Here is a 26,910-nt window from a genome sequence, read left to right on the forward strand (position 1 = left end):
CTGAAGCAAAAAATGTTGTGGTATGCGTGATTCACGATAATCACAAACGGGATGATGTAGTTTATTTTTTCATCTCTACATCCCTGATTTAACTTAAGTGCACCATTTTTCTGGACTCATCTACATTAAAGGTGATTATTGGTTATAAATAAATAGAATCAAGCTAAATTGAGTCAGAACTGGACTGACACATGGGGACATTTTAAGTAGAAACTCACACTGGAACATTAGTTCAGATGGGCTTTGATTTAATTAAAGGAATCGAGTTAGCCAACTTCCATCATCATTAATACAAAAAGTAGTTTTTTTTTTCCACTTAGCTTAACGGATTTGTTTCCTTTAAGAACCAGTTTCGTCACCCTCTCCACTCAGCCTGTGTCAGCCCTTAAAAAAGGAGTCCCCGTCTGACCAGATGTGGAGAGGGTTCACTTTATTACATGCGAGAGGGTTAGAGAGGAGGAGGAAGGATGAGGTGATGGGGAAAGAGAGGCAAGGATGACAGAGAAAAGGTAGGTCAGAAATGAAAGTGGGCAGGAGGAGGAGGTGGAGGAGGGGGGAGGAGGGAGGAGGGCACATTAATCAGAATAAAAATGGAGAAGAAGCATACGGCTGGTGGTAAGTCAAGAGTGAAGCAGAGAGAGCGAAGCCATCTGGGACCCAAACAAGTCCCAACACCGACGCTGTTCATTTAACAATGGCTGATTTAAAGGTTTCTTAAAGATTTTTTCTTTTTCTTTTTTTCCCTGTAATAAACCTTGTGTTGGCTGAAGACTGATCAGGTACAGATGATAGCAGGCAGAATGGAGTTACAGCCTGATCTTCCATAGAAATAAAGATGTCACACTTTGACAGCTGACCTGCTGGGACCCTAAAACTATGACTAGAATCATTTCATTCTGCCATGTGTATGTGTATGTGTGTGTGTGTAACCGACAGAAAAGAGAGTGAGTTCAACCTGGTCACTATCAGGACCCCAGGTCACCGCTCTCCCTCTTGACTTCAGTCTCGGAGAATAAATCTAAAATCAATATGATATAGAACTGGTTTTCTGATATTTTCATTGTGCACCAAAATGTCATTGCACTAATTTTGTGAGCGTTAAATCTGATATTATGTGACAATAGACTGAAATCTCTCTGTTGCAGGTAAACCGGTCATGATTGTCACAGAATACATGGAGAATGGATCCCTCGACAGCTTTTTAAGAGTAAGTAACAAAAGAAATACATACCTTTGGAGTCCAGAATGAGTTTGTAAAGCATCACAGGAACCCGGTGTAGTTTTGGGATACTTCATGACTAAGTGACAATTAATAAACACTCCTCAGGGAACTTCTGCCTTCAGTGCCTACACATGTCACTCAACGCTCAACAGCCACAGGCGTTAAAGTGCAGCACTCTGTAATAACATAGACTGAGAAAGTAATGTCTAAGTGGGAATAACATATGCGTTATTTATGCTTTCAGAATGTAGCATCATGCCCCTGTTGGACAGAAACCTTTGAAAACCATAACATTAAGGGACATTAAAAATATAAATGTCTTGCTCAGTTTTGTAAAAAGCTATATTTTAGAAGTCTGAATATTCCCGGTCATCCAGGTCATGGCATATCCAAAAACCAAAGCTGAAACAAGGGAAAGAAGACTTGTTGGGTTTCTTTCTTTTTCCCCCCACTAATCCCAGTATCTTCTTTCCAGTTCCAAATGGGGTTTTTAATAAAACCCAGACTCCCCACCAGTTACTGGATGAGTGGTGAAAATGTCTTCAGGAAACAGGATACAATTTTCTAGAACTGTACTCAGTACTTAGTTAGATTAAAAAGATTATTCACTTAAAATAGTGCAAAGAGTGAAAACTAAATATAGTTTGTTAAATGATTCCTACAAGTTTTAGGGTCATTATTATGACTATAATGAAAGAACCCTCTAATGTGAAGAAAATGTGAAGGAAAGAAACACTAGCTTTTAGTTTCTAATAAATACTGTACCTGGTTGAGTTTAGCAGTTCTGATCATTTTCAGCTGCACTGCAGACAACTTATCAAATGACAAGGTCTTTGAGTTGCTGCTCTTCCAGCCAGGCGTGAATTTGATTCTTGCCATGACTCTGTCTCATAAACAGGGATTGACCTGCCTCACTGAAATTAGCTAAAGCACAGCGGCCAAGCCGCAACACTGGCTCGAAAGCATTTGTACTGCTGCCTGTTTTAGCCCTTTTCCACATGTGCACTGCACTGCATCCAGACATTTCCAGGGTGGTTAGCTGTTGTTTCCTGGTGCAGAGGCCTGCACTTCATCACTGAAAACGTGTCACATGTATCAAGACGTACGCACACACACATGCAGATTCATAGATTATGTAATACATCTTATGTCTGTGTTCAGAATCTGCAAAGCTTTGAAGTGAATAAACCAGGTGGTCTGGCCTCTAATGGCCCCAGCTGAAATGGAAGGTGAGGTGGGCCTGGTTTTCAAAGGAAAACACACGTGTTGTACACTCATCTTGCAAAGGATGTGGTCTTTGACAAACACAGAGAAAGCCTGTGCACGTAAAGAGTAATGTATACTCACACTCACATGCTGAAAAAACAGTGCCAAAAACTACCAAAGATAAATAGATGGATAGATAGACACTTGTAAACCAAATACTCCTGTTTGCCAATGCAAACAGGAAAAAAATAACGTGTTTTGTGTTTTTCTTTGTTAGCACTCTGACCACTAAATGTCCAAGACCAAAACTATTGTCAAATGCCACTACTGTCCTTTTGAATCATATAGTTGTAATGTATTGAAGTTGTGTTATAGGTTCATTTAGCCTAGCCAAAACAAGGGAAAAACTCCCTGAAAACTGTATCTATATGATACTAAAACTGGGAATTCTAGTAACCTAATACATGCATATACATATATATCCATGAACACTTGGGAGGAATCAAAATATCACAGCATACCATGAGAAGTGGATGACTAAATGCAGTGATATATAAAAGAAGAAAATTTCACTTTTATCCTAATTTCCATACATTACTGTGTCTCTGGCTTTGAGATTTCACAGTTGAGTTGAAAATGAGGTACAGAATGTCAAAGGTTTCTTTTAAAGGTTAATGAAAATACTGTGGATACTAATGTAGAAGGCTTTCATTTTATGCAAATTGCCAAAAAGGTCAGACTCCCGTTGTGTTCCATAGAATGTACGTGGCATTAAATCACGTGTGCTTTCCTTCCTTTTATCCCTTATTTCTTCCCGTCTGTCCTTCTTTTAGAAACATGACGCCCAGTTTACAGGAATCCAGCTGGTTGGCATGCTGCGCGGTATCGCCTCGGGCATGAAGTATCTTTCAGACATGGGCTACGTTCACCGAGACCTGGCAGCTCGAAACATCCTGGTCAACAGCAACCTGGTGTGTAAAGTGTCAGATTTTGGCCTGTCCCGAGTGCTGGAGGACGACCCGGAGGCTGCTTACACCACCAGGGTGAGCTGGGACACAACCACAAATTAATGACATCAGTGATAACATGAATAAATATGTTGGACATGGACCAACTTTTGGTTTGAAGTTGATTAAAAACCCAAGTTTATGCAAAGGTAACTGAATACAGCACTAAAATGTGGTGCTTTGCTGTAGTCCTACAATTGGCTACAACATCTTATGGTCTTTTATTTCACTCAAACAAAAATGACCAGAAAAACAAACTGATATTCAGTCTTTTTGGCCTTCATGCATACTGTTGACACCGTTGATACTGTTGACACAAATGGACTCTCCTTGCTCTCACAGTCAGACGCACACACTGTACATATTGCACAACTCTTCCGCTCGCCAAGCATGGCGAGGGGGAATACATAAATAAAAATTATTGTGAAAAGACGCACATAAATCCACACACACCAACTGGAAGGTCACAGGGAGGTCCGTTATGAGTATTATGTACCACAGAGAATTTGTGCGTGGTGGTCACATGCTTTGCCGACCCACCCACCACAACAGCCTCCAATTGGTTTTAGTTTTTATTCTGAAAGTTCGTTTAAAACTTTACGGGATTTGCAATTACCCATTTTCTATTGCACCATATCTCACTTTTAGAAGTTTAATTAAGAAAATGATATATGTCAAGGAGACATTTATGACATTTACATTGCAGTTTGGCCTAAACTTCCTCAATGTTTTTAAGAGTTTCTTGTCTTTTAACCCTTTATCACCTCGAAGTGTCCTCCTGGACTTTTTCCCTTATTTTGATTATAAAGGGTCAGAATATGTGCTGTAAGAGTAACTGCTTTAGCCCAGTTTTCCAGAATACCCAGAACAATAACCTTTCGGGTAGGTGCAAGTGAATTTACCGCAATGACGTCATGTTTGCTGTAAAGTGCAAAAGTCCAGTTTTAAAGGGTTAATGTCTGAACTTAACTTACACATTTGATGGACATATATCTGGCAACAAATTCAGTACGTTGACTGGATTTACTAGTATCATCTACTCTACAGTAGATATTCACGCCACGAAATGACACACATGCAGCAGCCGTCATGTTCTCCAGACACTCATTTGTGCTTTATAGCAGTGCGTGCGTGTGGTCATTTCCAGCATAGGATCGTGTGGTCTAAGCCATGCGTGCAGCCCCTTTAAACAGAGTATAATTGGCTGGCTGAGGATTGCTCGTCAAATAAACAGTCACTGTACCGTTTGCCTTTCTCCCAGAAATACATAATCCAAAATATAAGACAGAATAATAAACTCTGCCATGTTACAGTAACTGACAATGCTTCACACATGCTAGCGGATTCACATCCAGGCCGCACTGGAACGTTCTTTTTTTTTTTCTTTTTTTTTTACTTCCCCCTCGTCTGCACTTTTTCAGGTCATGTGTGTGTGTTTACATGTATGTGCGTCCCGTGGCTAAGTTGATTTCTGCCACTGTAAACTTTAATATTTTTTTGCGCAGCTGCAGGATATCGTATGAGATTGAGATAATATACTTTGTGTTTATGTTCTGTTTCAGTGCACACCTCTGGTCATTTGTTCCACCGTGTGTCCGTCTGTGTGTTTGACTGTCTTATAGGGACACTGTTCCCATCAAGCAGTGTAAGAATGTGAATTTTCGAGGGCAGTATGTGTGGCTGCACAGCACCAGACAAGAGTTCAGTGACTTGGCCAATGTCTCTGTTAGCTTTGGCTGCCACCATCCTCCTTTCCTGAGGGCCATTATCTTCAGAGAATGACGAACGCAGCCACACTCGACACTGACAAGTGATGCCTTAGACTTTGGCTTATGATTTAAAATTAAACACCATTATTTTTGGTAGAATAAGGTCCAGCATCTCTTTATATGACTGGTCTTTTAATCTGTTAATTTGGAAAAGAAACACAACAAAAACATGTATAATTTATTATCAGGATGTCTATAGACAGTCTGGGAAAGCAAATTCAAATTCAAAGTCAGTCAAATGATTCATAAATTCTTACAGTTTTGGATATGCAGCTCGGATCCCCATGCTTCAGTCCAAACCACAAAGCCCACTGAGATATAAGGTTTTTTGACAGCTTATAAAATTCCCTTGCATGGAACATAAATCTGTGACTCGGATCCAGATCACATACCAAATATTACTCATGTCTATCTAGCGTGCAGTAGGCCTCGACACTTTGAAATGCAATTTTCAAAAGCCTTGCTCATGACGATAATCATAACAATCGCGAAAACTGCCTGTGGGTGGATTTTGTCCACCTCATAGCTTTGTGGCAGTTCAAGATCAACGTTACAGGGATCTAGCTCAGATCCAAATAAAGTCTGATCTCCTGATCTCTTGCTCAAGGACATTTGGTATGTGGTCTATGGCTCACAAATCGAACCGCTAACTCTCTAGTTCTCTTTATCTGCGTGCTAGATACAGTCACAAACCGTTACAGGAGTGTAGAGATAAAAATATGTATAGGTCCCGTTGTGAAATGGTCTCTAGTGTAGGGTACAGTTTGTTTGATATCAATGGGTTCATCCACAAAACTTAAGGTAGCCATGCTACATGGTTAGGGCAGATAGTAACATAGTCATAATCAAGAATGTCCGATTAATTGAATGTCAGATTAAGTGATAGACTGAAGAATAACTGATTTCTCTTTTTCTTTCTGTATTTCAGGGAGGTAAGATCCCTATCCGGTGGACAGCTCCAGAGGCTATTGCATACAGGAAGTTCACATCAGCCAGTGATGCCTGGAGTTATGGCATTGTACTCTGGGAAGTGATGTCTTACGGGGAACGGCCATACTGGGAGATGTCCAATCAAGATGTGAGTAGTGCCATTTCACCAGATCAACCTCCTTTGGTAAGGGTGTTATTGCCACACACCTGCAAATGCAAAGCTGTCAGCTATACAAATTTGAGTTTTACTGGTAGGAAGTAAATTATTTAGTTGATTAAGATGTTTAGTTCATGTTCAGGAGGTGAGCAGAAAGAACTGTTGACTAACTTACTTTATGATATGATAGTACAAGAGGCTTACCTCATCAAGTACTATACAAGTTCAGCGTGTGTAATAATGTTACAGTATATTTCCAGAAGGATTTTTGTTCATTTTTACAACTGACAGTTACTAATCCGAACGTATGTTTACCTGTTGTTGAATCCTGTCTGTTCCTACTTACAGGTAATAAAAGCTGTGGACGAGGGTTACCGCCTGCCTCCACCCATGGACTGCCCTGCCACCCTGTACCAGCTGATGTTGGACTGCTGGCAAAAGGAGAGGAACAATCGGCCCAAGTTTGAACAGATCGTCAGTATCCTGGATAAACTCATCCGCAATCCTGGCAGCCTCAAAATCACAGCCAACACCACATCCAGGTATCACAGGGACATTGCACTTTGGACACTGCAGTCTGTTTTCATTTGCTATGGTCTACACTGTGCTCAGACACTAACTATTGAGGATTTCATCTTGGGGATTCCGACCAGATTTACTTTCAGTGAATGGGGTGCAGTGAATCTACGTCATTAACAAATAAACTGGCAACCCATATATAGTTGGGAGAAAGAGCTCACCCTTTGACATGCCTTGGGACCACACAATACAGGAGCTCAGCATAAACACGGCCTTCTTACTTGCTGTATTTGAATGGTGTTGCATGAACATTAGCTCCACTCATTCATTCATTCATTCATCTTCTGCAATCGCTTGTTCCTGTTAAGGGTCGCGGGGTCCGCTGGAGCCGGACAAGAGGCGGGGTACACCCTGGACAGGTCGCCAGTCTATCACAGGGCTGCTCCACTCATTAGAACCTATATTAATCTTAGACACTTAAGTTTATATTTTTTAGCTTTCCCCTTCTTGTGAAGCCTGAAAGCATATTTTTTCTCTACATTTTCTCTCTCTTCTTCCCAAGTTACTTGTCCTCCTTATTTTTTAACCTTCCTTGTAATTCTGTCCTTTGTTGGGAAGACCATTCGCTCCCAGGGGACGTTGGGGAAGCAGGGCAGCCCGTGTAGTGTTGTCACTTCTGGGCAGGGAAGGATACAGGCGCTGGGCCTGCAGCAGACAGCCGTGGTATTATGGAGACGTCAAAGCTCATAACATTGACTAATGATTTCTTAAGAAAGTGAAAATAGGTCCCTTGGAGTTTGCATGTAATTTTCCTGATTGGCTTTTAACACTGGGTGAGCCAAAGCTGGCCGACAGAGGCTGGTGTGGTGATTTATGAGAACTCTGTGTGCATGTGTGTGTGTGTGTGTGTGTGTGTGTGTGTGTGTGTGTGGCAGCGGCGGCAGTTGCACAGCGGGAGCAGCTGCACTCAGCTCACACACCTCGTTTGTCTCAGGGCTGTCTCGGCTGGCTAATGCAGCAACCCCTCCTCCACGAAGCCCAGACCAAGCCCTGGGACCAAAGCAGAGCATCTGGAGACTTGGGGGGAGTGGGACCTGGTCAGAGTTTACTGTCCCTGCATGTGGATGGAGAGAGACTAGGGTCAGTGGGCCAAGGTTAGCTGTCAGAGAATAATTATGGGCCAACCGGAGTCCAGCCTGGGTCGGAGGCCAGTGTCTGCGTGATTTGCTGCCCCGGGTGTCCAAAACTTATGAGATTGCATGAATCCTGTTTTCTGAATCAGTCTCATATTTCTTTGTATTTAGTAAAGGATAATGATTGCTGGAACCAAAGGACTAGACTACAACTTGTAGTCCTTTGAATAGATATGGAAAGGAAACGAGTTAGATGCACGAAAGAACTTAGGAGGATAGAGGAAGAGGATAGCATCTTCCAGAGTGGAAACTAGAGAGAAGACAAATGGTGCAAATACAGTGTACTGAAGAACCAGTCTTCAGTTTAATTATCCAAACACCAATACATGTTGTATTCATTAATGAAAAGGTTAGCTCTTTCAGCTTGCTCAGACCACCTGAGTAGAACTCATTAAAACGTCATCATATCCATCAGACCAGTAGAGGCTGCAGATACCAAAGGCCACATGTCGACATAGAAAGGGTCACTGTTGACCCTATATATCAGTCTAACCTCTCCCAGATACGCCCTGGGAATTGTCCCAGTATCTCAGTGAGAGGTAATTTCTTCCCACACTACCCGCCCCAGCATGTACTTTATCTGTTTGAGCTCCTCTCCCCGTCCACCTCTCTTCCCTTCCCTTGTGAGCACTAAAAACAAGAGGCTATACAGTCGTGGTTATTTAGAGGTCAAAAGAATGAAAGATATAGCAAAAAAAAAAAAAAAAAAAGGGTGGAAGGGAAATGACAGCGAGAAAGGGGGAAGACTTTATTTTCTCTCTGGTGTATTTATACTTCCTTCTGTTCAAGCGGGTGTTTTCTGCATTGCTATAGGCTGCTAAATCCACAAGGGGTTCTAAAAAAACCCTCCGCCGTCGGACAGACGCTTTCTTTTTTCTTTATTTTCCCCTTCGTCACATCTCTCTGTTTCCTCTCTATCATCCTTGTTTCTTGAGTTGCCGTGAGATGTTGCTGAAGATGTAACAACAAAGGAAACAAAGAAAATGATACGGGAGGCGAAACAAGGTCATTTACAGTTTACCTCTCGGCGGAAACGGCGCAGGGGGAAAGGAAAGCAGAATATAGAAGAAGATGAGATCAGAGAAGAGAAAGAAGAAGCGGGGTACGGGGGAAGGAGAGGAGATCAATAATCTTGCAAAAAAAGGAGAATTTATAACTAGACAACCCTGAAGTTTAAGAGATTTTGGATATACTGTATCCAAATCTTTGTCACAACTTGTTTCCCAGTGAAAAGTGAGTTATAACCCTCATAATGCTTTCTTGTCATTTAAAAGTATTCCACATTTCGTAAGAGTTTCCATTATATCTCAGTAAGATTCACATACTTTCTTTTTTTCCTCATACATACCGCCCTCAATTCCGTCCCTCTCTGAGAAACACTCTCTTTCCAGGGGGTCCTGGGGGGCCCTCAGCATTTTGACAGACCTCTGATCTGGCAGGAAAAGACTCAATCATTGCAACAACACCCACTCCACCTCCTCAAGTGCATCTTTTTTCTCCTCCCTTTTTCTTCTTTTCTCCTGTCTCTGTTTGAGATGTCATCTCACTTTTCTTCCCTCAGCGTACCACTTCGCAGCCCTGCTGTGGTGGTTTTGACGTCGCTGCTTAATGGCAGCTTGATGATTTTCTTTCGTAACTTTCTATTGATTGCACTTTGCTTATCTGCATTTAGCTTAACTGATTATTATTTCATTGCTTCATTTGCATCAGCACGGAGCGTACAGAGAACATTTCTAGTATACTGGTGTATTAAGGTACCTCAAAAAAGATTATCAAGTAAACTACAATTACTTTAGCATGCTTTAATATTTAAAAAAAGAAAAAGAAAAAAGAAAGAGAAAAACAGTATCTTCCAGCACTTGCATAGCCAATAAATGATCCCAACATCCTAAGAGGGCTAAGAAAGTGCTAATGCATTTTGCATTTTATTAAATGTATAATTTTACATACATTATTTTTAAGTCCTTTGCTCTTTGAATTATTATATATGTTTTGGGAATATCATCTCCGTCCATGAATATATTATCCCTGAGTAATATTTCCCAAGTCAGGTGGAGGTGGACTTCCTGGTATTCTAATGAGTTTATTTACAATGCTATGAATAGTATTCCCCACAGGAGAAATAGCCTTTTTTTTCCTGTCTTGTCCTGTCCTAGCCCGCTTTCTTCTACTGTATTCCCTTGTGTGCATGTCGTGGCACAGGTGCTTATGTCTGATCTGCGAGACAGGTGTGGTGTGTCCTTATACAGTATAAATATATATATATAAAAAACAAAAGAAAAAAATAGTGCCTTTGCAACCCAGTTCTTTAATGCCACTCACAGATTCAACAGTAAACACTCAGAATGCTCAGATGACAGATCATTGTATCAAGAGCTCCAGTTTGACCTGATGTGGTTTGACCTGGTTTCCCGTTCCCTGCCTTAATGTGATCTGGTTTCACAACAGCTAAGGGGACCGCATTTGTGCAAACCAGCTTCAGCTGTGACATCCAAAATTAGACACTGGCAAAGAACATGAGTTTCTTTACGTCTTTTACAGCTTCGCCACTCTCTGCCTCCAGTATTCCTTGAAATCTTTTCAACCTTTGTCATTCCTCTGCCCCCCCTTTATTGTGATTCAGAGCCGGTCAGAACAATACCTGCAGCCTTTCCTTCACCCTCGTGCCATCGACTGAAGCCCAACGCAGTGCACTTAAATTGATTTGATTCAATTGAAACCATCAAGTCTAATCACAAGTCTAATGTTGCAGTCGTCCACATAGTATAATGTATATACTGTAGGTAATGAAACTAGACAGAAACTGATGCTGATTTGTTAGCAATCGTGTTCCTGAATAGGTATATTAAAGTGTTTTGTGTGACAGTGTGATGCTCTCATTCTATTCAAAACCATTGTGCAAGATTAATGTAACATGCATGAGAGCAGTTTGTGTATACCTGCGTATGGCTCCTCAAATTTTGACAATGGTATTACAGTTTAGATAAATTAATTAATATCTAATAAACACAAAAACAAATCATAACTAACATTTAGCATAGTAGCATATATTATAAATGCAATAAAACTCCACTCCTCCTTTGCATGTGTCAACAACATGTAATCTCTCCCACCAGCAGACTCCATGCAACTATGTAAATACAGTTTATACCTACAGTGGTGTGCATCAAAGTGAAAATATTCAGTTGTAGGATTGTGCATTTATTGTAAATATGTAAAAAAACAGTATAACATCAGAGATAATCTGTAGGTTTTGCATATTTCAGTCTGCATCGGATGCAATCACTGCACATATGACAACAAACAGATGATTGAAAATTAGTTTTGCACAGTGTAACACTGGCTGCATGTCGTGGTCCAATCTGACAAACATGGATAAAGCCTGAGGGATGGCTAGCGTGACAACTGACAGTTGCCCATCTTTCTCTGTACATGCAATGCCCGCTTGCCATTTTACGCTATTGCACTCGCATGAGACATGCTCCTGACTCTGCAACACACACTAAAGAATGTCAATGAGTTTTCTGCACTGCTCAATATAAACAATAATGTAACACTGCCGCTCACATAGCATGTCAGGACCACTGCCTCCATAGTGTCCACCTGGAGGCTGAGTCCCCTAAGGGGAATATATATTTTTATTGCGCCCTATTATTTTCTGTGTTGGCATTATTGTACGCTTCGAGATCAGCCTTGACACCAAATATCAATTCTGTACATATTCTATTTTCACATAGCTGCAGCAGTGTGGAGGCAGTTATATTAATGATGAGCTGAGTGGTGCTTCTGTGCCTGTGTTTCTGAAACGATGCTATGAACTCTCTCTGTGTTTTAGAGGTCTCTCGCCATTACGTACTCATACAGTTGTTTCTCCCTTGACCATTAATGTACTCTGTGCCTCTTTTCTTTCAGGCCGGCCAACTTGTTATTGGACAGGAGCAGTTCAGAGGTCCCCTCGATGGGAACAATGGGTGACTGGATGGATGGAATGAGGACCCTGCCCTGCAAAGAGGCCTTCTCTGGGGTCAGCTACAGCTCCTGTGACACCCTGGCCAAGACCTCCACAGAGTAAGACAACGACACACACAGACACACACAGACACACACAGACACACACATTAAGCTTCTCTGCCTATTCATGCCAGTAGAGTTTACAGGGCTCCAGTACCAGAGGAAAGGGCCCAGGAATTTAAAGACGCTCTTGGTGAAGAACAGACACACAAATACTCTTGTTCTCCGAAAGTGAAGAACACTACAGAGCTATTACTAAAGGTGTCCAGATTAGACTCCTGGTAACTCATAATGACAGGTCTTTAGCCACGCTTTGAATGTTGCAAGTATAACCATAGGGGGAAGGTGAAAAAAAGAAACAGAGTAACAGAAAAGAAAGGGGGAGAGAGAAAGCAGCAGAGCTGGGGAGTTCCAGGAGGGAAAAGGGAATAAGAGAGAAGCTGTTGAGCAAAAGGGTGGGCTTTGAAAGAGAAAGGCATACCAGTCAAGTAGGTGTGCAAAGATATGCCACTCTCAATGTTATGAAAGCAAAGGCCAAGCGGAGATTTGAAAGCCAAATCTAAACAGCCTCAGTTGGAGAGCACACTGCAGGACCCACTGTAGGTTCTGTCTTAGGTGAGTAAGTTGAGGGGTCACAGTGACCACATGATGACCTCCAGACACCTGATGTATGGTCACTTAAGAAGAGCTTCTAATATATATGTTCAACATGTTTACAACACTAAAAGACAGTATGTGTGGAAATACTGGAATGCTTTTCTTCCAAAATACATGTAGCAATCCAAATTATTCATAGTACGTAGTATATTGTATTGTACCTTTTTGTCACATCATAGCTACAAGAGAGATATTACCAGAGACAGGTATATTAGGTTTGACTCTGCTGACAGGACCCTAAAACCAGAGTCATGTACTGGCAATTTGAAAGGAATTATGAATTCCAAGCACTGTAGACGGTACACAATTAAATAATGCTTTTAGTCTCTCAGTCCTTAGTGCAGCTACTTGGGTAAATGAAGTGCATCCAGTTTTACCTTTTTATTTATATCCTCTAGTGTTTCTTTGATTTTTTTTTTCCAGAAATGTCCTCTCTTGTCACTCTCTCCTTGCCCCTCTCTCTTTATTTCCCCCCGGCTCTGTTGGCCTGCTGCTGCCTTAATTGATGTGGAATGTGACAGAGTAAATAATTGGACATTTTTAATCATTGTGATCAAAGCGGCCATTCACCGTGGTGATGGCAGCCGTGGGGGCGATCGGGGAGAGGTGGTCACCGCTACAAGCAGCCGTAACTCAATAACTGCACAAACCAGGCAGTCATTAGCAGCGTGGGGCTTAATATGTTGGGAGGAAGCAGAGGCATTATACATCCATTTAAATAAAGTTGAATTGTGGAGTTGACAGAACTAGTTAGAGGGCAGTGGCTCTTAAAACTACTGTGAAGAAAAGACCGGTTTACTGAGTCTTAACTGAAATGTGTTAGAACGAAGTAACACTTTGTATTGAAGTTGCCATGGGCGTCATAACATGAGCCCATGTGCTTAGTTATTGCTGTAGAGTACTTTCATTTCTTCCAGCAATAATAAATTAGGGTTTTTAATGTTCTCCTTGGTACTCTCCTATTTTATTTTTTCTTGCTGTAGCCGTTGTCTCCTCTCTTAGCAGTTCTTATCAAAATCTACTTTTTCTGTTCTCCAGACCGTTCAATCAATGAATGTGTTTAATCAATGGAAAGTTCTCTCGAGTCAATGTGTTACAAAACACAAAAGCTTACACTGCAGACTGGGTGGAAATCCACATCGGGTACTGGCACAATCTGCACTAACCCCGCACTAAAAAATCCTATTGGGCTACAATGGTTTTTCCATGGTTAAATGCTAAATTGGATCACTGCAGTATTAATCCACTGAAGGCACGGTCTAACTCAGCTAGATGGCTAGCAGCCTTGGCTCAAACTATGCATTGCTCAGTATAGATTGCCTTATTGATTTGTACAGTCTTAATCTAGTCTTTGATATTCAGCACACAGCTTGGCAATGCTCTGACCCCCGAAGAACAGTCATCATACTTGGCTGCAGCATGCTGACTCATCTTCTGGAGTAATTGATTACTGCTTTTTTTCGAGGACAGGATGGACCGACGAGGAAATAAGGCATCATAATCTGAACAGAGTCTTTGTGAAGTTCATTTCAGGCATTTGTTTGAGGAAACTGTAAATTTGACCCAAGCTGCTCTGTGCAGAGGTGCTCTTTCTGTTTGAGAAAAACAGTGTAATGCTCACAGCTTTTTTTCTAGCAACACTTTTAGCAAGAGAGACAATTACTTGTTCACAAGTGCATTTTTCAAGTTGATATGATGGATAAGCTTCTTTGGTTTCTATTCACCAAAAAGCTGTGTAGCAAGTTCAGTTTAATGTCATTTGGTGAGTAAATAATAAGTGATTTAAATGAAGAAAACTTTTAGCTGTTGGTGTGTGATGGTATACACTGATCAGCCACAACATTAAAACCACTGACAGGTGAAGTAAATAACATTGATCATCTTGTGACAATTCAGTGTTCTGCTGGGAAACATTTGGACCTGGCATTCATGTGGATGTTACTTAGACATGTACCACCCACCTAGACCAGACCAGGCACCCCCACCCCATAGCAATGACACTCCTTGATGGCTGCAGCCATCCCCAGCAGGATGCAGCCTGACACAGACACACAAACAAAAATGCTTTAGGAACAACTCAAAAAACAGCACAAGGTGTTGACCTGGCCTCCAAATTCACTAGATCCCAAACTGATCAAGTATCTGTGGGATGATCCTCAGAGGCCCCTCCCCTCAACCCATAGGACCCAAAGGCCCCACAACATTTTTGTTGCCAGACACCACAGGACACCCACAGAAGGGCCATGTCCATTCTCGAGATGAGTCACAACTGTTTTAGAGGCACAAGGGAGACCTACACAATATTAGGAGGGCGGTCATAATGTTATGCCTGATCAGTGTATACTATGTGTGTTCCTGAATGTTGGTTATCTATCCCTCACGTAATTATTGTTGTACTTGTTTATTGTGTTCTTACTGTATTGCTGTCTGTCCCTGAGATGGATTTTGTTCTTTACTGGAGATGAGGAAAAAAAATTAATTCACACTCAGTGCTGCTCTTTGGATAAAGGGAGCTCAGTACAGCAGCAGCCAAGTTTCACCCAGACAGCTTGGAGCTTGAGTTATTTATTAAACCACCAACAACAACCAAAAAGAAGAATCGATAGCTCCTCAGTGGGAACTCTAAAAATGTGAGAAAGAGTTCAATGTAAAGTCATGTCTTCTGGACAGTCAGTGACAATAATGTGACACAACACGTTGTCATTCTCTGTTTTTGACACAGATTATACAGGATTATACAACAACTTTAGACCCAAACACCTTGCTGTTTAGCTAGATCTTACCTACCAATGCCAATGACAAGATTCATAAATTCATAAATTTGGTGTATTCTTTGTCAGTTTTGGTAGATTGGTAGACATTTTATCATTTATATTATCAACATATCTCACTTCTAAAGATGAACATGAATGTTTAAGGTGCAGTCCAAAAATGAAGCCAAACAGTTTAGCCTGATTTATTATCCAGGACGTATATAAACATTGTTGTCATCCAGATGAATGTTTTAATGTTGCCGGGCCTGGCTGTGTCTCAGTAGAGTGGTTCTGACGGAGGTCCACATCACGCCAGCCACTTGCCCAGAATGGGAGCCATCCATGGGGATCACCACTCTCTAACGGCCAGCTCCGCTCCACCCTGCTCAGGCTCTGGATGGTGGGTGGAGGACCGAGACCTTGGCGGTGCCTGAGACCAATAACCTACCTCAGGAACCACTGATGGGCTTCCACTTGTCTGACTTTGAAAGGGATAGTTACTTTTCAGTGACATTGAATAGATATGTTTCCATCAGACTGTAACCAAAGTAAAATGCAACAGGCTCTCAAAACAAAATAAAGGTACTCATTTGGTGCTCACAGTTGCCAAAATATACAAATATTCTCATGCACAAAGTAGAAATATTGCTATATTTCATTTGCCATTTACAGAAGATATTCAGCTGTGTTACTGTAGCATTTCCATGTATTCTGAATATTAAGTTCTAGTGAAGCCTGGCTAATTTGACACCTTAATGTGCACTGCAGGTCAACAGATGGAAACTACTTTAAGGTTTAAACATAGAAAACACATTTTTCTTTATTTTTTTTGTCACTAGAAAGTCAACCGTCCCTTTATACTGTGGCACAGTGTGTAATCTCCCTCCCTGTCAGTTTACTTGATGCTTAAATATTTCTAAATGTCTGCTGTTTTGGCTGCTTTGGCAAACTCGATGTTCCGCTTGCACCTGGAATATTAAAATGCAACGTAATATTTTCTTGCTCTTTGAACAGTGCTAGAATTAATGGCTGAACGTGTTTGTTGTAGTCGCGCCACAATCCTTCCCGCCACACCACTGCTTCTACTAATACAGTACCGTATTTAGGAGATATTTAACATGTGCCGTGAATATCAGCAATGCGCTGTGTGTATTGCTCAGGTTGTATTGTAGTTGTTGGCAATGTATGTTTCACAGATGGCTCAATTAAGATGACTAACTACTTTGTGTATTCCAGGTTTACTCTGCATAACGCACCTAACAACCTAAATAACTTCAAAACAAATGGTCTTTTCTTGATTGCATGTACAGTAACCAGCCTTCTGAGAGGTTGTGAGTGTGTTAATATTTAACAGATGCATTTGAATCGGTGTTCCTGAGCATGCTCCCGTGCTGCTCCGCTCTACATACGTATACCTACCGGGTTAAAGAAATCCAGTTCAGTGCAATGCAGGAAACTAGGTCTTTCTGCCACTGTGGTCCTGGCATGCCATAGTTTCTTCCGCTGACAGGGTCATAATAGCAGCTGTCAGTGTAGCCTGCTGGGAAATGCAGTTCCTTGTGAATGACAGCTGCACTGGAAAGCGAAGGGAGCAGCGCTGGGAGCATGTCATAAAATGTCACGTTGGTGTCGCATTCACCATCTCTAACGTACACTTTCCATTTTCTTTCTCCCCGTCTTCCCCTATGTCTGATTGTGTCTCTCTCTCTCTTTTTTCTCTCTCTCGTTCTCTCTCCCTCTATTTCACAAACCAGGGATCTGAAGAAGGTTGGAGTGACTATTGTAGGACCGCAGAAGAAGATAGTGAGTAGCCTGAAAGCCCTCGATTCCCACACCAAGAACGGCCCAGTGCCTGTTTAAAAAAAAAAGAAAAAGAAAAAAAAAACTGAACCCGACAAACGAAAAACCACCAGAGACCTATCTGTTGGTCTGTGTAGACAGACTGTGGTTGCTAATCGCACTCTAACACAGTGGCTGCGTATCCAAACTGGAAATGGGGGAAAAATATGATATGATTCAAGTGATTTGTTGAAAGATATCCTGAGAGACAAATGGGAATGAGTTCAGTGCAGACCTGCCAGGTAGGAGCAGTTAAACTGGCTGACTCAACCCTCCATCCCTCCATGCCCAAGTTGAGATGCCTTACAGACTAATAGGGGGGGTCAAGAGCAGAGGAATGAGAAGGAGGTAAGAGAGACATGATCAGGAATACACACAAGGACTGTACTGGGATACAGGACTGGAGTAACATAACGCTGGAGCTCTCCCTGATTGTTGCTCACCATGCCCAGCTAGCAGCCTGTGGAACAAAGCAGTGACATGGCTGGCATGCCTTGTGTAGAAGACCACAATGAACAGCATGGAGTGACCCGGATGTGGACCCCTACCGGACAGACGAAGCCTAAGGCGCGAAGTTTTGTTGCAACTACCTACATTTACCGTCCATCCATGAGAGAGCTGAGCTACGGACACACCTAGACGCTAACCGAGCCATTTTACTCTGTAGCTCTAACCTATAGCATTTTCATTCAGTAAACATGTCCCATAAAAGCAATAATGATATAAACAGTCAAGTAGCGTCATTGTACGGAAGCCATCAGTCTATCACGTGTATAATGTACTGAACGCTGTGCTTCGAAGGTACAGGGGCCATAACACGGATCACACAGAATTTTCTTTACGGCGACATCTATGTTCAATGTGCTTATGAACAGATATTGTGCTGTTGTAGTGCTGTTACCCAGTGCCCTATGTGTGAAATCTCAGGATGTATACTTCATTCAGTTTTCTCTAACAATGAAGAAACAGCAGAGAGCATGGAGCAGACTCTGGAGCTGAGGTTGCAGGTCCAGAAAGACGTGCACGAAAAGGGAAAAAGTAAGAAAGAAATGAATAAGAGGGCAACTTAGGGAAGACGAAGCAGCGGCAGTCCTCTGCTTCAGTCGTGGCTGCGTGTGTTTTAAACTACCATTTTGTACTTGAGTTTCTCCTTAAGGGACAACCCCGTCGACCTCCCACAATGCCTGCGTGAGATCAGTTAATGGGTCGAGATCAACACTGTCGATTTGAGTTTGTAGCCCATTTGCTTAGCTTTGAATCCTTAACTTATTAACAAAAGCCATTTCCTTCTTTGGTTGGAAATTTGGTGTTAAAAAAAAATTAAAAAAACAAAAAACAAGTTTGCTATAGTGTAATACTAGCTTTTAACCCACGGATCCTGGTGTATTTGATGCAAAAAGTAGAGTGCCTCCTCTCGTCGTGTTGGATCATGGTGGGATCACCAAGCAAAAAGCTCCGGTTTTGGTTTGATTTCAAGAAAGACTTTTTATTTTGTGTGTTCTCTTCAGGGTGTAGGGTTGATCGGCTATTGCCCTGAACTAACTAGGTTTGAAAGCGCCCTGGGAGAGATGCAGCAGTTCTAATAGATGTTTGCTTTCTGAGATAGTATCCTGGTACATCACATATCAGGACAGGATTTCCTAAAGGCACCTCAGAAGATCTTAGCACACCGAGGTACGGTGCTAACTCTCCTGTTTCGATATTCCCCAGCCAATTCTTCGGTACAACAGTATATTTGAACTGGCACTTTGGTACTTTGTGCTAATGAATGGGTCATATTTAATCAAGAGGATGTGTTTAGGCTTCGTCAAGCACTTAGTACACAGCATTGGAGCACTTTGAATAGAAATGGAATTGCCTTGGCTATAGACGGAGGTGATTTTGGTGCTTTTGGGAAACCCCGGCCTGTTCGTTTGTCCGTCAGCCCTATCTTCTGTTATTTGGTCTACCTGTGGATGCTGCTGTTGCTGCTATGTGATCCAATTAGCATGTACATAATGTAAACCATCATAATAATAGCAACTAGCACTACAGATTCCACTATATGTACATGGCCATCCCTTTTTTTGTACAAATGTTTGTATGTATAAAAGACTGAATACAAATTGTGCAACATTTTTAATTAAAAAAGAGACAAAACTCATCTGTATTATATTTTATCTCGTTTTGAGTTATATTTGTCAGCGTTGTTTTTCTTTTCTACAATAAAAAGGCAATTATTTATTTGTTAACATTACACAGTGCATTTTTGGATTTTTTTTCTTTCTTTTATGGAGCATAGAGTAAATTATGTGTCAGTGTTGTCTGTGGGTTTGTTTTTTTTTTGACTTACTTTATAAACCTGAGACATTTAAGAGAGCAATACTGTTATGAAGCCTATATCCAGATCCCTAATTTTATGTCTCAAGACTGATACGTGTGTCTGTGTGAGAATCTATGTGTGCAAATGTAGATGGCCTTGTCTACTAATGTAAAATGATTTGTAGTGGAAACATTTATATTTTTATAAATAAATATTCGCAAAATATTTTCCAAAAAATGGACGATAACAGACCTGCCCTGTGTTTTTATTTTATTTTATTTTATTTTATCGTGTTGGTAAAGCCGGCAAATGATGTTGGCTTTACTGCAAGCAAATTTCCTCACACTTAGGGGGTTGTTTATAGCCAAGACAATCTCCGTCATCAACATCAACAGAAGGATTAGCTAATGCAATATATAGTAAAGGTAAGTAAAATCCGAATTATACATGTATAAGATAATGTTTTGTTTTTTTTAAAAAAAAAAAAAAAACTTTTTAGTCAAACAAATTCATAGATTGCTATGTTGATTTCCTAAAATATATCTAAAGTTTACAAAGTAAAAAAAATATCTTTTATTTATTTTCAATTTTCATTTAGAAAGTAACAATAATTGAATAAAATGTATACTTTTAAGTAAAATCTGAATTATACATATATAAGATAATCTTTTTTTAATAAACTGTCACTTAAAATGTTTTTAAAGATTGCTATGTTGATTTCCTAAACTATATCTAAAGTTTACAAATTAGAAAAGTATCTTAATATTCATTTTCAATTTTCATCTAGAAAATAAAAATAGAATAAAATGTATACTTTTAAGTAAAATCAGAATTATACATATATAAAATAATATTTTTTTTTTAAATAAAATGTCACTTAAACAAAAAAAAAAATAACAGATTGCTATGCTGATTTCCAAAAGTAACATTTTATTTTATTAAAATAAATAATTATGCACAGACAAATGGAAAATTAAAATCTATATTCGATCAAATAATTAAAAATAAATATTTGTGTTTTCAATTTTGGCCTGGACATAATACGTTGCTCTCCTTTCTTTGATGACTACTCATGAACTGATAAATGTGTGCGCACTATATTTTAACCGTTGTTGTTACAATAACCATTCTTAACCCGTGCACAGCTGGAAATGAAAAAATAACTTAAAATGTTGCTATTCAACATAAACTATTTTTTTCTTATGCCCAATATTACCATTATGTCCAGTAAAGAATGTCTTCATACGCATCTATTTGTCTACCTTGCCATACTGGGAAGTACAAACCTCCACAAACCTCCCACTTCTGCTAACAAGCTTCCACTTTAAACACCTCTGCCTCTGTTTCTAATCCTTCCCACCCTGCTCTTTGCTTCTCCTCGGCCACATCCAATAAAGCACTTTGCTTCCGATCATCCGTGGTTAAAGTTGATTTGTTGTGTGGCTTTCATACGGAAGGTCTGCGCTTTCTCTTTTTTCGCTGACTGGGAGGAGATGGGATGTGTCAGAGAGGGGAAAGAATGATGGTCGCTCTGGTCGATGTTGAAAGGCTGACAGTATCCAGATGTTCCCAGGCAGATGAGCACAGAGAGAAAACAGGACCTTGCTGCTCAAGTCAGGAAACAATGAACACAGTATGCTTGACAACACCACCAATGTTGCCTTGTTTTTGTCGATAAAACCTCTGTGGTTCTGAAAGCGTCGGGGTGATGGGAAAAACACAGGCAAGGGCGGAAGTTGGGGAGGCGCGGAGAGTGAAAGTCGGGGGATGATGAAGCAATATAGCGGAGGCCAGAAAGCAGGTGTGCTGGAAGTGAGATGCACGTGACAGTTCTGTCCAAGCTGATAAGAACTTATTGAACAATAATGCAGGAGAAGAATACCCGGCAACATTCATCATCCTTCTTGGCAGCGCGCTGCTGAAAAGCACTCCCCTAATGCAGACGCAGAAAGCATGGTTCTGCCTGGAGAGTAATGGTAATGAGAAAACAAAGTCATGATGTGTAAAATGAATTTCCCCCTTTGAACGGGGGTAACACAAAATCATCAAAAATACAGCTCTGCAGTAAGACAGTGGTCCTTTTTTTTTTTCCTCCAGATTTTTGTCAAGCGTCACTGTTTCTGTGTCTCCTCAGACATCACAGAGCCATCACTAACAGGGTGGTGCCACTGCTTTTTAAATTGGGTTTTATTTGAGTGAATAATGTGCTCTCTTCACGGGCCAAACTTGAGACGTAAAGCGTCCATTCATGCCAAGTTAATTTAATCTGCAAGCATTTTCAGCTGACTTGAGGCCCACGTTTATAATTGAGCGCATGTGGAGTTTGTGTAGTCACTTAAAAGCCGACTATATTAATGTGGAGAAAGAGCAGGACAGGCGCCCACGTCCCATCCTCCCCATGTAGAGATGTATCCTCCCTTTGAAACATATTCTTTGGCCTCCCCTCTTTTTCCTTTTGGTTCAGTGAGAACTGACCTCCAGCTGTGTGCAGCTGCTTTACAGGGCCCGACGCCATGTTGCAAACCAAATAATGCTCCGTTTGGCTACCCCTCCAGCCTACTGCGAGGATTTCATCCCTGCAAGCTCACTTCCTGGGTTCAGAGTTCACTGATAAAGGACCGGGATGTCATGTGTTAATTATCTCATGTTTCGCACCATGTTTATCTGTCTGCAGCAGCCGATTGTGGAAGAATTACAGCTTCCAGTGTTGTGCCGAATGTGCAGGAACACACACAAAGCGGTGTAGGGGTTGACACGAATAAGATCTCATATGTACACATGTACACTGCAGGGAGCACTAAGCTGTCACAATACTGTTCGCGCCGCACACGTACCAGCGCACACATTCAGAGACAGGGGGATGCTGGTCGTCGGCTTTGTAATGTCTGTGTTCTCTGCGGAATCTGCACGCATCCTGACTCTTCAATCATTTTATTACCAAAGTAACACGCGGTGTTATCATCACAGCGCACGCTCACACACGGGTCCCACGACTACAGTGCTCAGACTGCTTCTGTCACTTTAACAAATGACGCCATCACAAAGGGAAGGGAGGCTATCACCACGGCCTCCTCACCAGCGGTGGTACAGCGGAGAGACAGCGACCAAATATTTGTCTTTTCAAGTGGAAAGCGCATGTGGCTGTGCATTTTGATCAACCTGTACTATAAGTAAAACCGCTCACAGTGAGCTTCGTCAGGAGTGATGAACTCGCAAAAAGACATCAGTTTAAAATCTCTCATGGGAGTATTCATGGTAACAGTATTAATATATCATTTTGCTCTGTCCCTCGTGTTTCTCTCTAAGAGTTGGCGGGGATATTTTTAAATGTTTTTTTGATTGGTTTTCCAACAGTATGGTCTGTGTGGGCACATACATCTCACAGAGGTGCTCGAGGTGTTTTGAGTGTACACAAGATTGGCGTCTTCAGACTTGGGCCCAATTGGATTGCATCCCATGCCATCTAATTAAGGCCTTATGATTACAGTATTTACCCAAAGTTGTTTTGGCTTCAGCCTTTGGGATGACTAATGCCGGGCTGGCAAATCCCGACGCTGAGAATCCCTGGTGTGCCTCACGTCTTCAACCCACACCACATCCTAACAATAGATTGGTAAGATCTGAGGCTCATGCAGTCAACTTGCATCTTTATAGATCCTGGCTCTTTAATTCAACGGGATATTGTGAGGTCGAGTGTTAAAATGTTCTGGGATACTGTCTCAAAATAACAATGAGAAGCACTGGTATAGTAAACACGGCCTGCTAACAATCGGCACACATAATGTTCTCACTGTGAGAATGTCTAATGCCAATGTCAGCATTAAATCCTACAGCCTCTCCCGCCTACGACTCTTTGTCTTGTTTAGTTACTGTTTGGGTTACTGATGTATTACATCTCGGAAGTTTCACACTTACTGTCCAGACCAGAAGTACAATTGGTTTGCATGTGGACTGAAACATCTGATGGTATTTCATGATTTTACAGACTACTAATACATCTGATTGCAACGTGTGTTTACCTCAAAGAACTTCAACCACGACATAAAAACCTGCGTAATATCATCCACGTCCCCTTTGGTGCTTCCAAAACTGCTACATACCACACTCAGGACCTCTGGAGGTGTCCCGTGGTGTCTGGCACCAACAAGATCCTTTGGGCCTTGTGCGACGGCACTGGGCCTCTGCGAATCGGCCTTGTTCGGCACATCCCGCTATTGTTTGATTGGACTGGGATCTGGGGGGTTTCAAGCGCTGAGCAACTCCTGAGTATTTCTTTTTGTTTTCTTTTACTGTGCGGTGGGGTGCACTACCTTGCCAGAGGAGGCCGCCGCCACCGAGGAGTGCCACTGATGTTGTCGTTCGACATATTTTAGGTGGCTGGTACATGTCAAAGTGACGTCCACATGAACGCCCGCAACTAAGGTTTCCCAGTTAAACATGGCGTTGCAACAAGATGATCAATGTTATCTGCTTCACGTTTCAGTGCTCGCAACGATGGGGGATTTTAGAAGTTGTGTAATTTGCCACAAATGCTAAAAAAAAAAGAAAAAAAAGTCTACTCTGGATCGCAGCCCAGGAGACTTTGGAGGAAAATCAGAGTGAGTGGAATAATGAACCTGAGGAGGAGGTGTTATTACCACTCCCTATAGAGTGTCTGCTGTTGAACACCGCTGTCTATACCAGGAAGAATTGATTTTCCATGAAAGCTGAGTGATGTGGAGGGACTGCTGGCCCTCTGATGTCAGCACTCTGTCATCCCTCTCTTTCTATCTCTTTACATCATCTGTGTCACTCCCTGTTCCCCCTTATTATTAGCCTTCTTTTCTGTTTTTCTCCCCCACTTTCTCCTCAGTCCACTGTCTTTTCCTCGCTCTTCACCTATCAGCCCTCTGTCCTCGCGTTTCCCCTGTGCTCCTCTTTCACCTTCGCGCGTCGTCTTCTCTCCTTTACTTTTCCAGCCAGCTCTGCCTCACTGGCATCACACGGTTATGAACGCACGAACCAGTCTGAGGTAATAACATCGCTCTTTCTGTCGCGGGCAGGATGACAACACGATAACATCACGAGGCTCAGTAAGGGCCCTATTTCCACTGCTGTCACATTCTTTGCATCATTCACATAATTTCACGCAGTTGAGTGTGATAGCCTTTATTTGGAACAACATGGCTTTTGTTTAGTCGCGCTGAGCTCTTACAGATTTTTGCCAGAGGGTTTCATCCCATGTTAAATGAATTATTCAATATGGGAATCTAAAAAAAAAACTTCTTCTTTATAGTCTAAGCCAATCAAACAAACATAAATACAAAGAGGCCTCTTCTGTGTGAACTGACACGTGTAATGACACTAAGATGTCAGTTAGTTATTGATTAGAGTTATTGATATGTCATTTGTCTCGGGAAGTTTGTAATATTGATATACTGTGTCACATACAGTGATCAGGCATAACATTATGACCTAACATTGTGTAAGTCTCCCTTGTGCCTCCAAAATGGGGATGTCTGCTGCCATCAAGGAGTGTCATTGCTATGAAGTGGGGGTGCCTGGTCTGGTCTAGGTGGTTGGTACATGTCTAAGTAACATCCACATGAATGCCAGGTCCAAAAGTTTCCCAGCAGAACATTGAATTTTTACAAGATGGTCAATATTATTTACTTCACCTGTCAGTGCCACTGCACAAAATAGGTTATTATATCATAGGTTATGTTCTTGGGAGCAATCACTCTGTCACAGAATCATTTATATTCACAGCTGTAGTCATCACTGAACCCATGTTATCACAAAACTACAGTAACAGGTGGGTTGAACACTTCCCTGTTACTACTCCTACTATATCTGTACAATGTGACTCAGGATGACTGATAAATTATTTGATTTCAAACACATTAAGTAATTATGACGGCTGCCGAATAATTTTCTGACCTAGCGCATTTATCAACTTAGCATGCTCTCACATTTACACGCTTAGTCCATCACTCCTGGAGTGTAGGGACCCCCTGTAACAGTGTGACTTTGCATCCAAGAAAACATAGGCCTTCACCTTAACTGCAGACCTCATCAATTTGGTTTCCTTGGAAGCCAGAAACTCGGGGTGTTTCCACTGCTTCAGCGCTTTCGTCTCTTTGCTGGTGTTGCCACTACGTCCTTGTGGACCTCCTTGGGTGATAAGCCCTTGAGCGCGACGTGGTCCATTTTCTGCAACAGCGCTGACCTGAACCCGGAACGCGAAACTGAAATACAACAAAAGTTATTCCTTTCAAACCCACTGCATGATCACTCAGGGTTGAACTGCATGTGCAGGTGCTGAAAGCTGTATAACTCATCTTCTTCTATCTTATCAATAACGTCTGTTATAAAGGCAAACATGTCAACATGGCACATAATTTAGTTTTGTTATTTCTTTGAAAGTTAGGATTTCCCATGATGCACACACACACCTTCACAGAAACTCATGGGAGCTATCTATTCTTTGTGTCTTTCATTCTATCCATTCCCCCGTCTTTCCATCAATATATTAAAGCCATACATCACCGGGATCAAACCCAGTGTGTGAGAGGCAGCGACGGGCTGATTTAGTGCTGAATTTCCTCTGTGTCTACGAGTTTTATGAGCGGGGTCGAAGGCCACGGATACGAGGGAAACGCTTCAGACGAGGTCCCTCTTTGACTACTGGTATTTCTGCCACTTTTCGTGCCTCCTCGCGCAGATTGACCTCAGTGAATTGCAAGGCCACATGTTAATGCCACTATCGACTTAAGCAGCTGAGCTCCAGAAGATGCCTCGGCCAGCGCGTCGCCAGCTGCTACAGCGGTTAAAGAACGGCCGCATGTATATATATATATCCTCAAGTGGGTCGCCATTTGGTTGCAACATTACTACCAAATGCACAATAACTCAACACCATGGAAAGAGCCAGGGCTTTGCAACAAATAACTCAAATGTTGAGCATGTGCTATTGAGGATTCATAAAGAAAAAGTGCCTTTCAGGACATGTCAAGATAGTGAGATCATTCTATTGAATTTTAATATTTTAAGAGTATGGCATGGTGAATGCATTTCCTCACTGACATCAATGCAATTTCATCTTTAATATGACACACATACATTGCATAAAACGTATAATTGTGTTTCCCTACAACCGACAATGTAAAGACAAAAACGGCAAGTATAGTACAGCATATGGAAATCCTACTTTTTTTTTAATGTTGCAAATGGAGCTGGTGTGTTTATCCAGTTTAGAAGGCCATATGCCAGGACCTCTGATCTAACCAATGAACACAACACAGATCTGCGCTTGCAAACATAAATATAGAGCACCGGGCAACTGAGACATAACACAGTGAAAACA

At 41.5% G+C, this 26,910-nt stretch overlaps 1 protein-coding gene across 3 annotated transcripts in view; it reads left to right on the plus strand.

The window, feature by feature from the left end:
- Nucleotides 1–19,790, plus strand: part of epha3 (eph receptor A3) — a 93,799-nt gene extending 74,009 nt beyond the window's left edge. The window contains exons 12-18 of one of the 3 annotated variants that reach the window (XM_084545047.1): nucleotides 1,146–1,207; nucleotides 3,262–3,471; nucleotides 6,133–6,282; nucleotides 6,640–6,833; nucleotides 11,916–12,071; nucleotides 15,706–15,824; nucleotides 17,179–19,790. In XM_084545047.1, the coding sequence (XP_084401173.1) occupies nucleotides 1,146–1,207; nucleotides 3,262–3,471; nucleotides 6,133–6,282; nucleotides 6,640–6,833; nucleotides 11,916–12,071; nucleotides 15,706–15,787 (854 nt within the window). In that variant the 3' untranslated portion in view covers nucleotides 15,788–15,824; nucleotides 17,179–19,790. The remainder of the gene's footprint in view (nucleotides 1–1,145; nucleotides 1,208–3,261; nucleotides 3,472–6,132; nucleotides 6,283–6,639; nucleotides 6,834–11,915; nucleotides 12,072–15,705; nucleotides 15,825–17,178) is intronic. The other 2 variants (XM_084545048.1, XM_084545049.1) reach the window with 2 other exon arrangements.
- The last annotated feature ends 7,120 nt before the right edge of the window (nucleotides 19,791–26,910 follow it).

The sequence above is a fragment of the Chelon labrosus genome (assembly GCF_963514085.1).
Source record: "Chelon labrosus genome assembly, chromosome: 5".
NCBI classification, from domain to species: domain Eukaryota; kingdom Metazoa; phylum Chordata; class Actinopteri; order Mugiliformes; family Mugilidae; genus Chelon; species Chelon labrosus.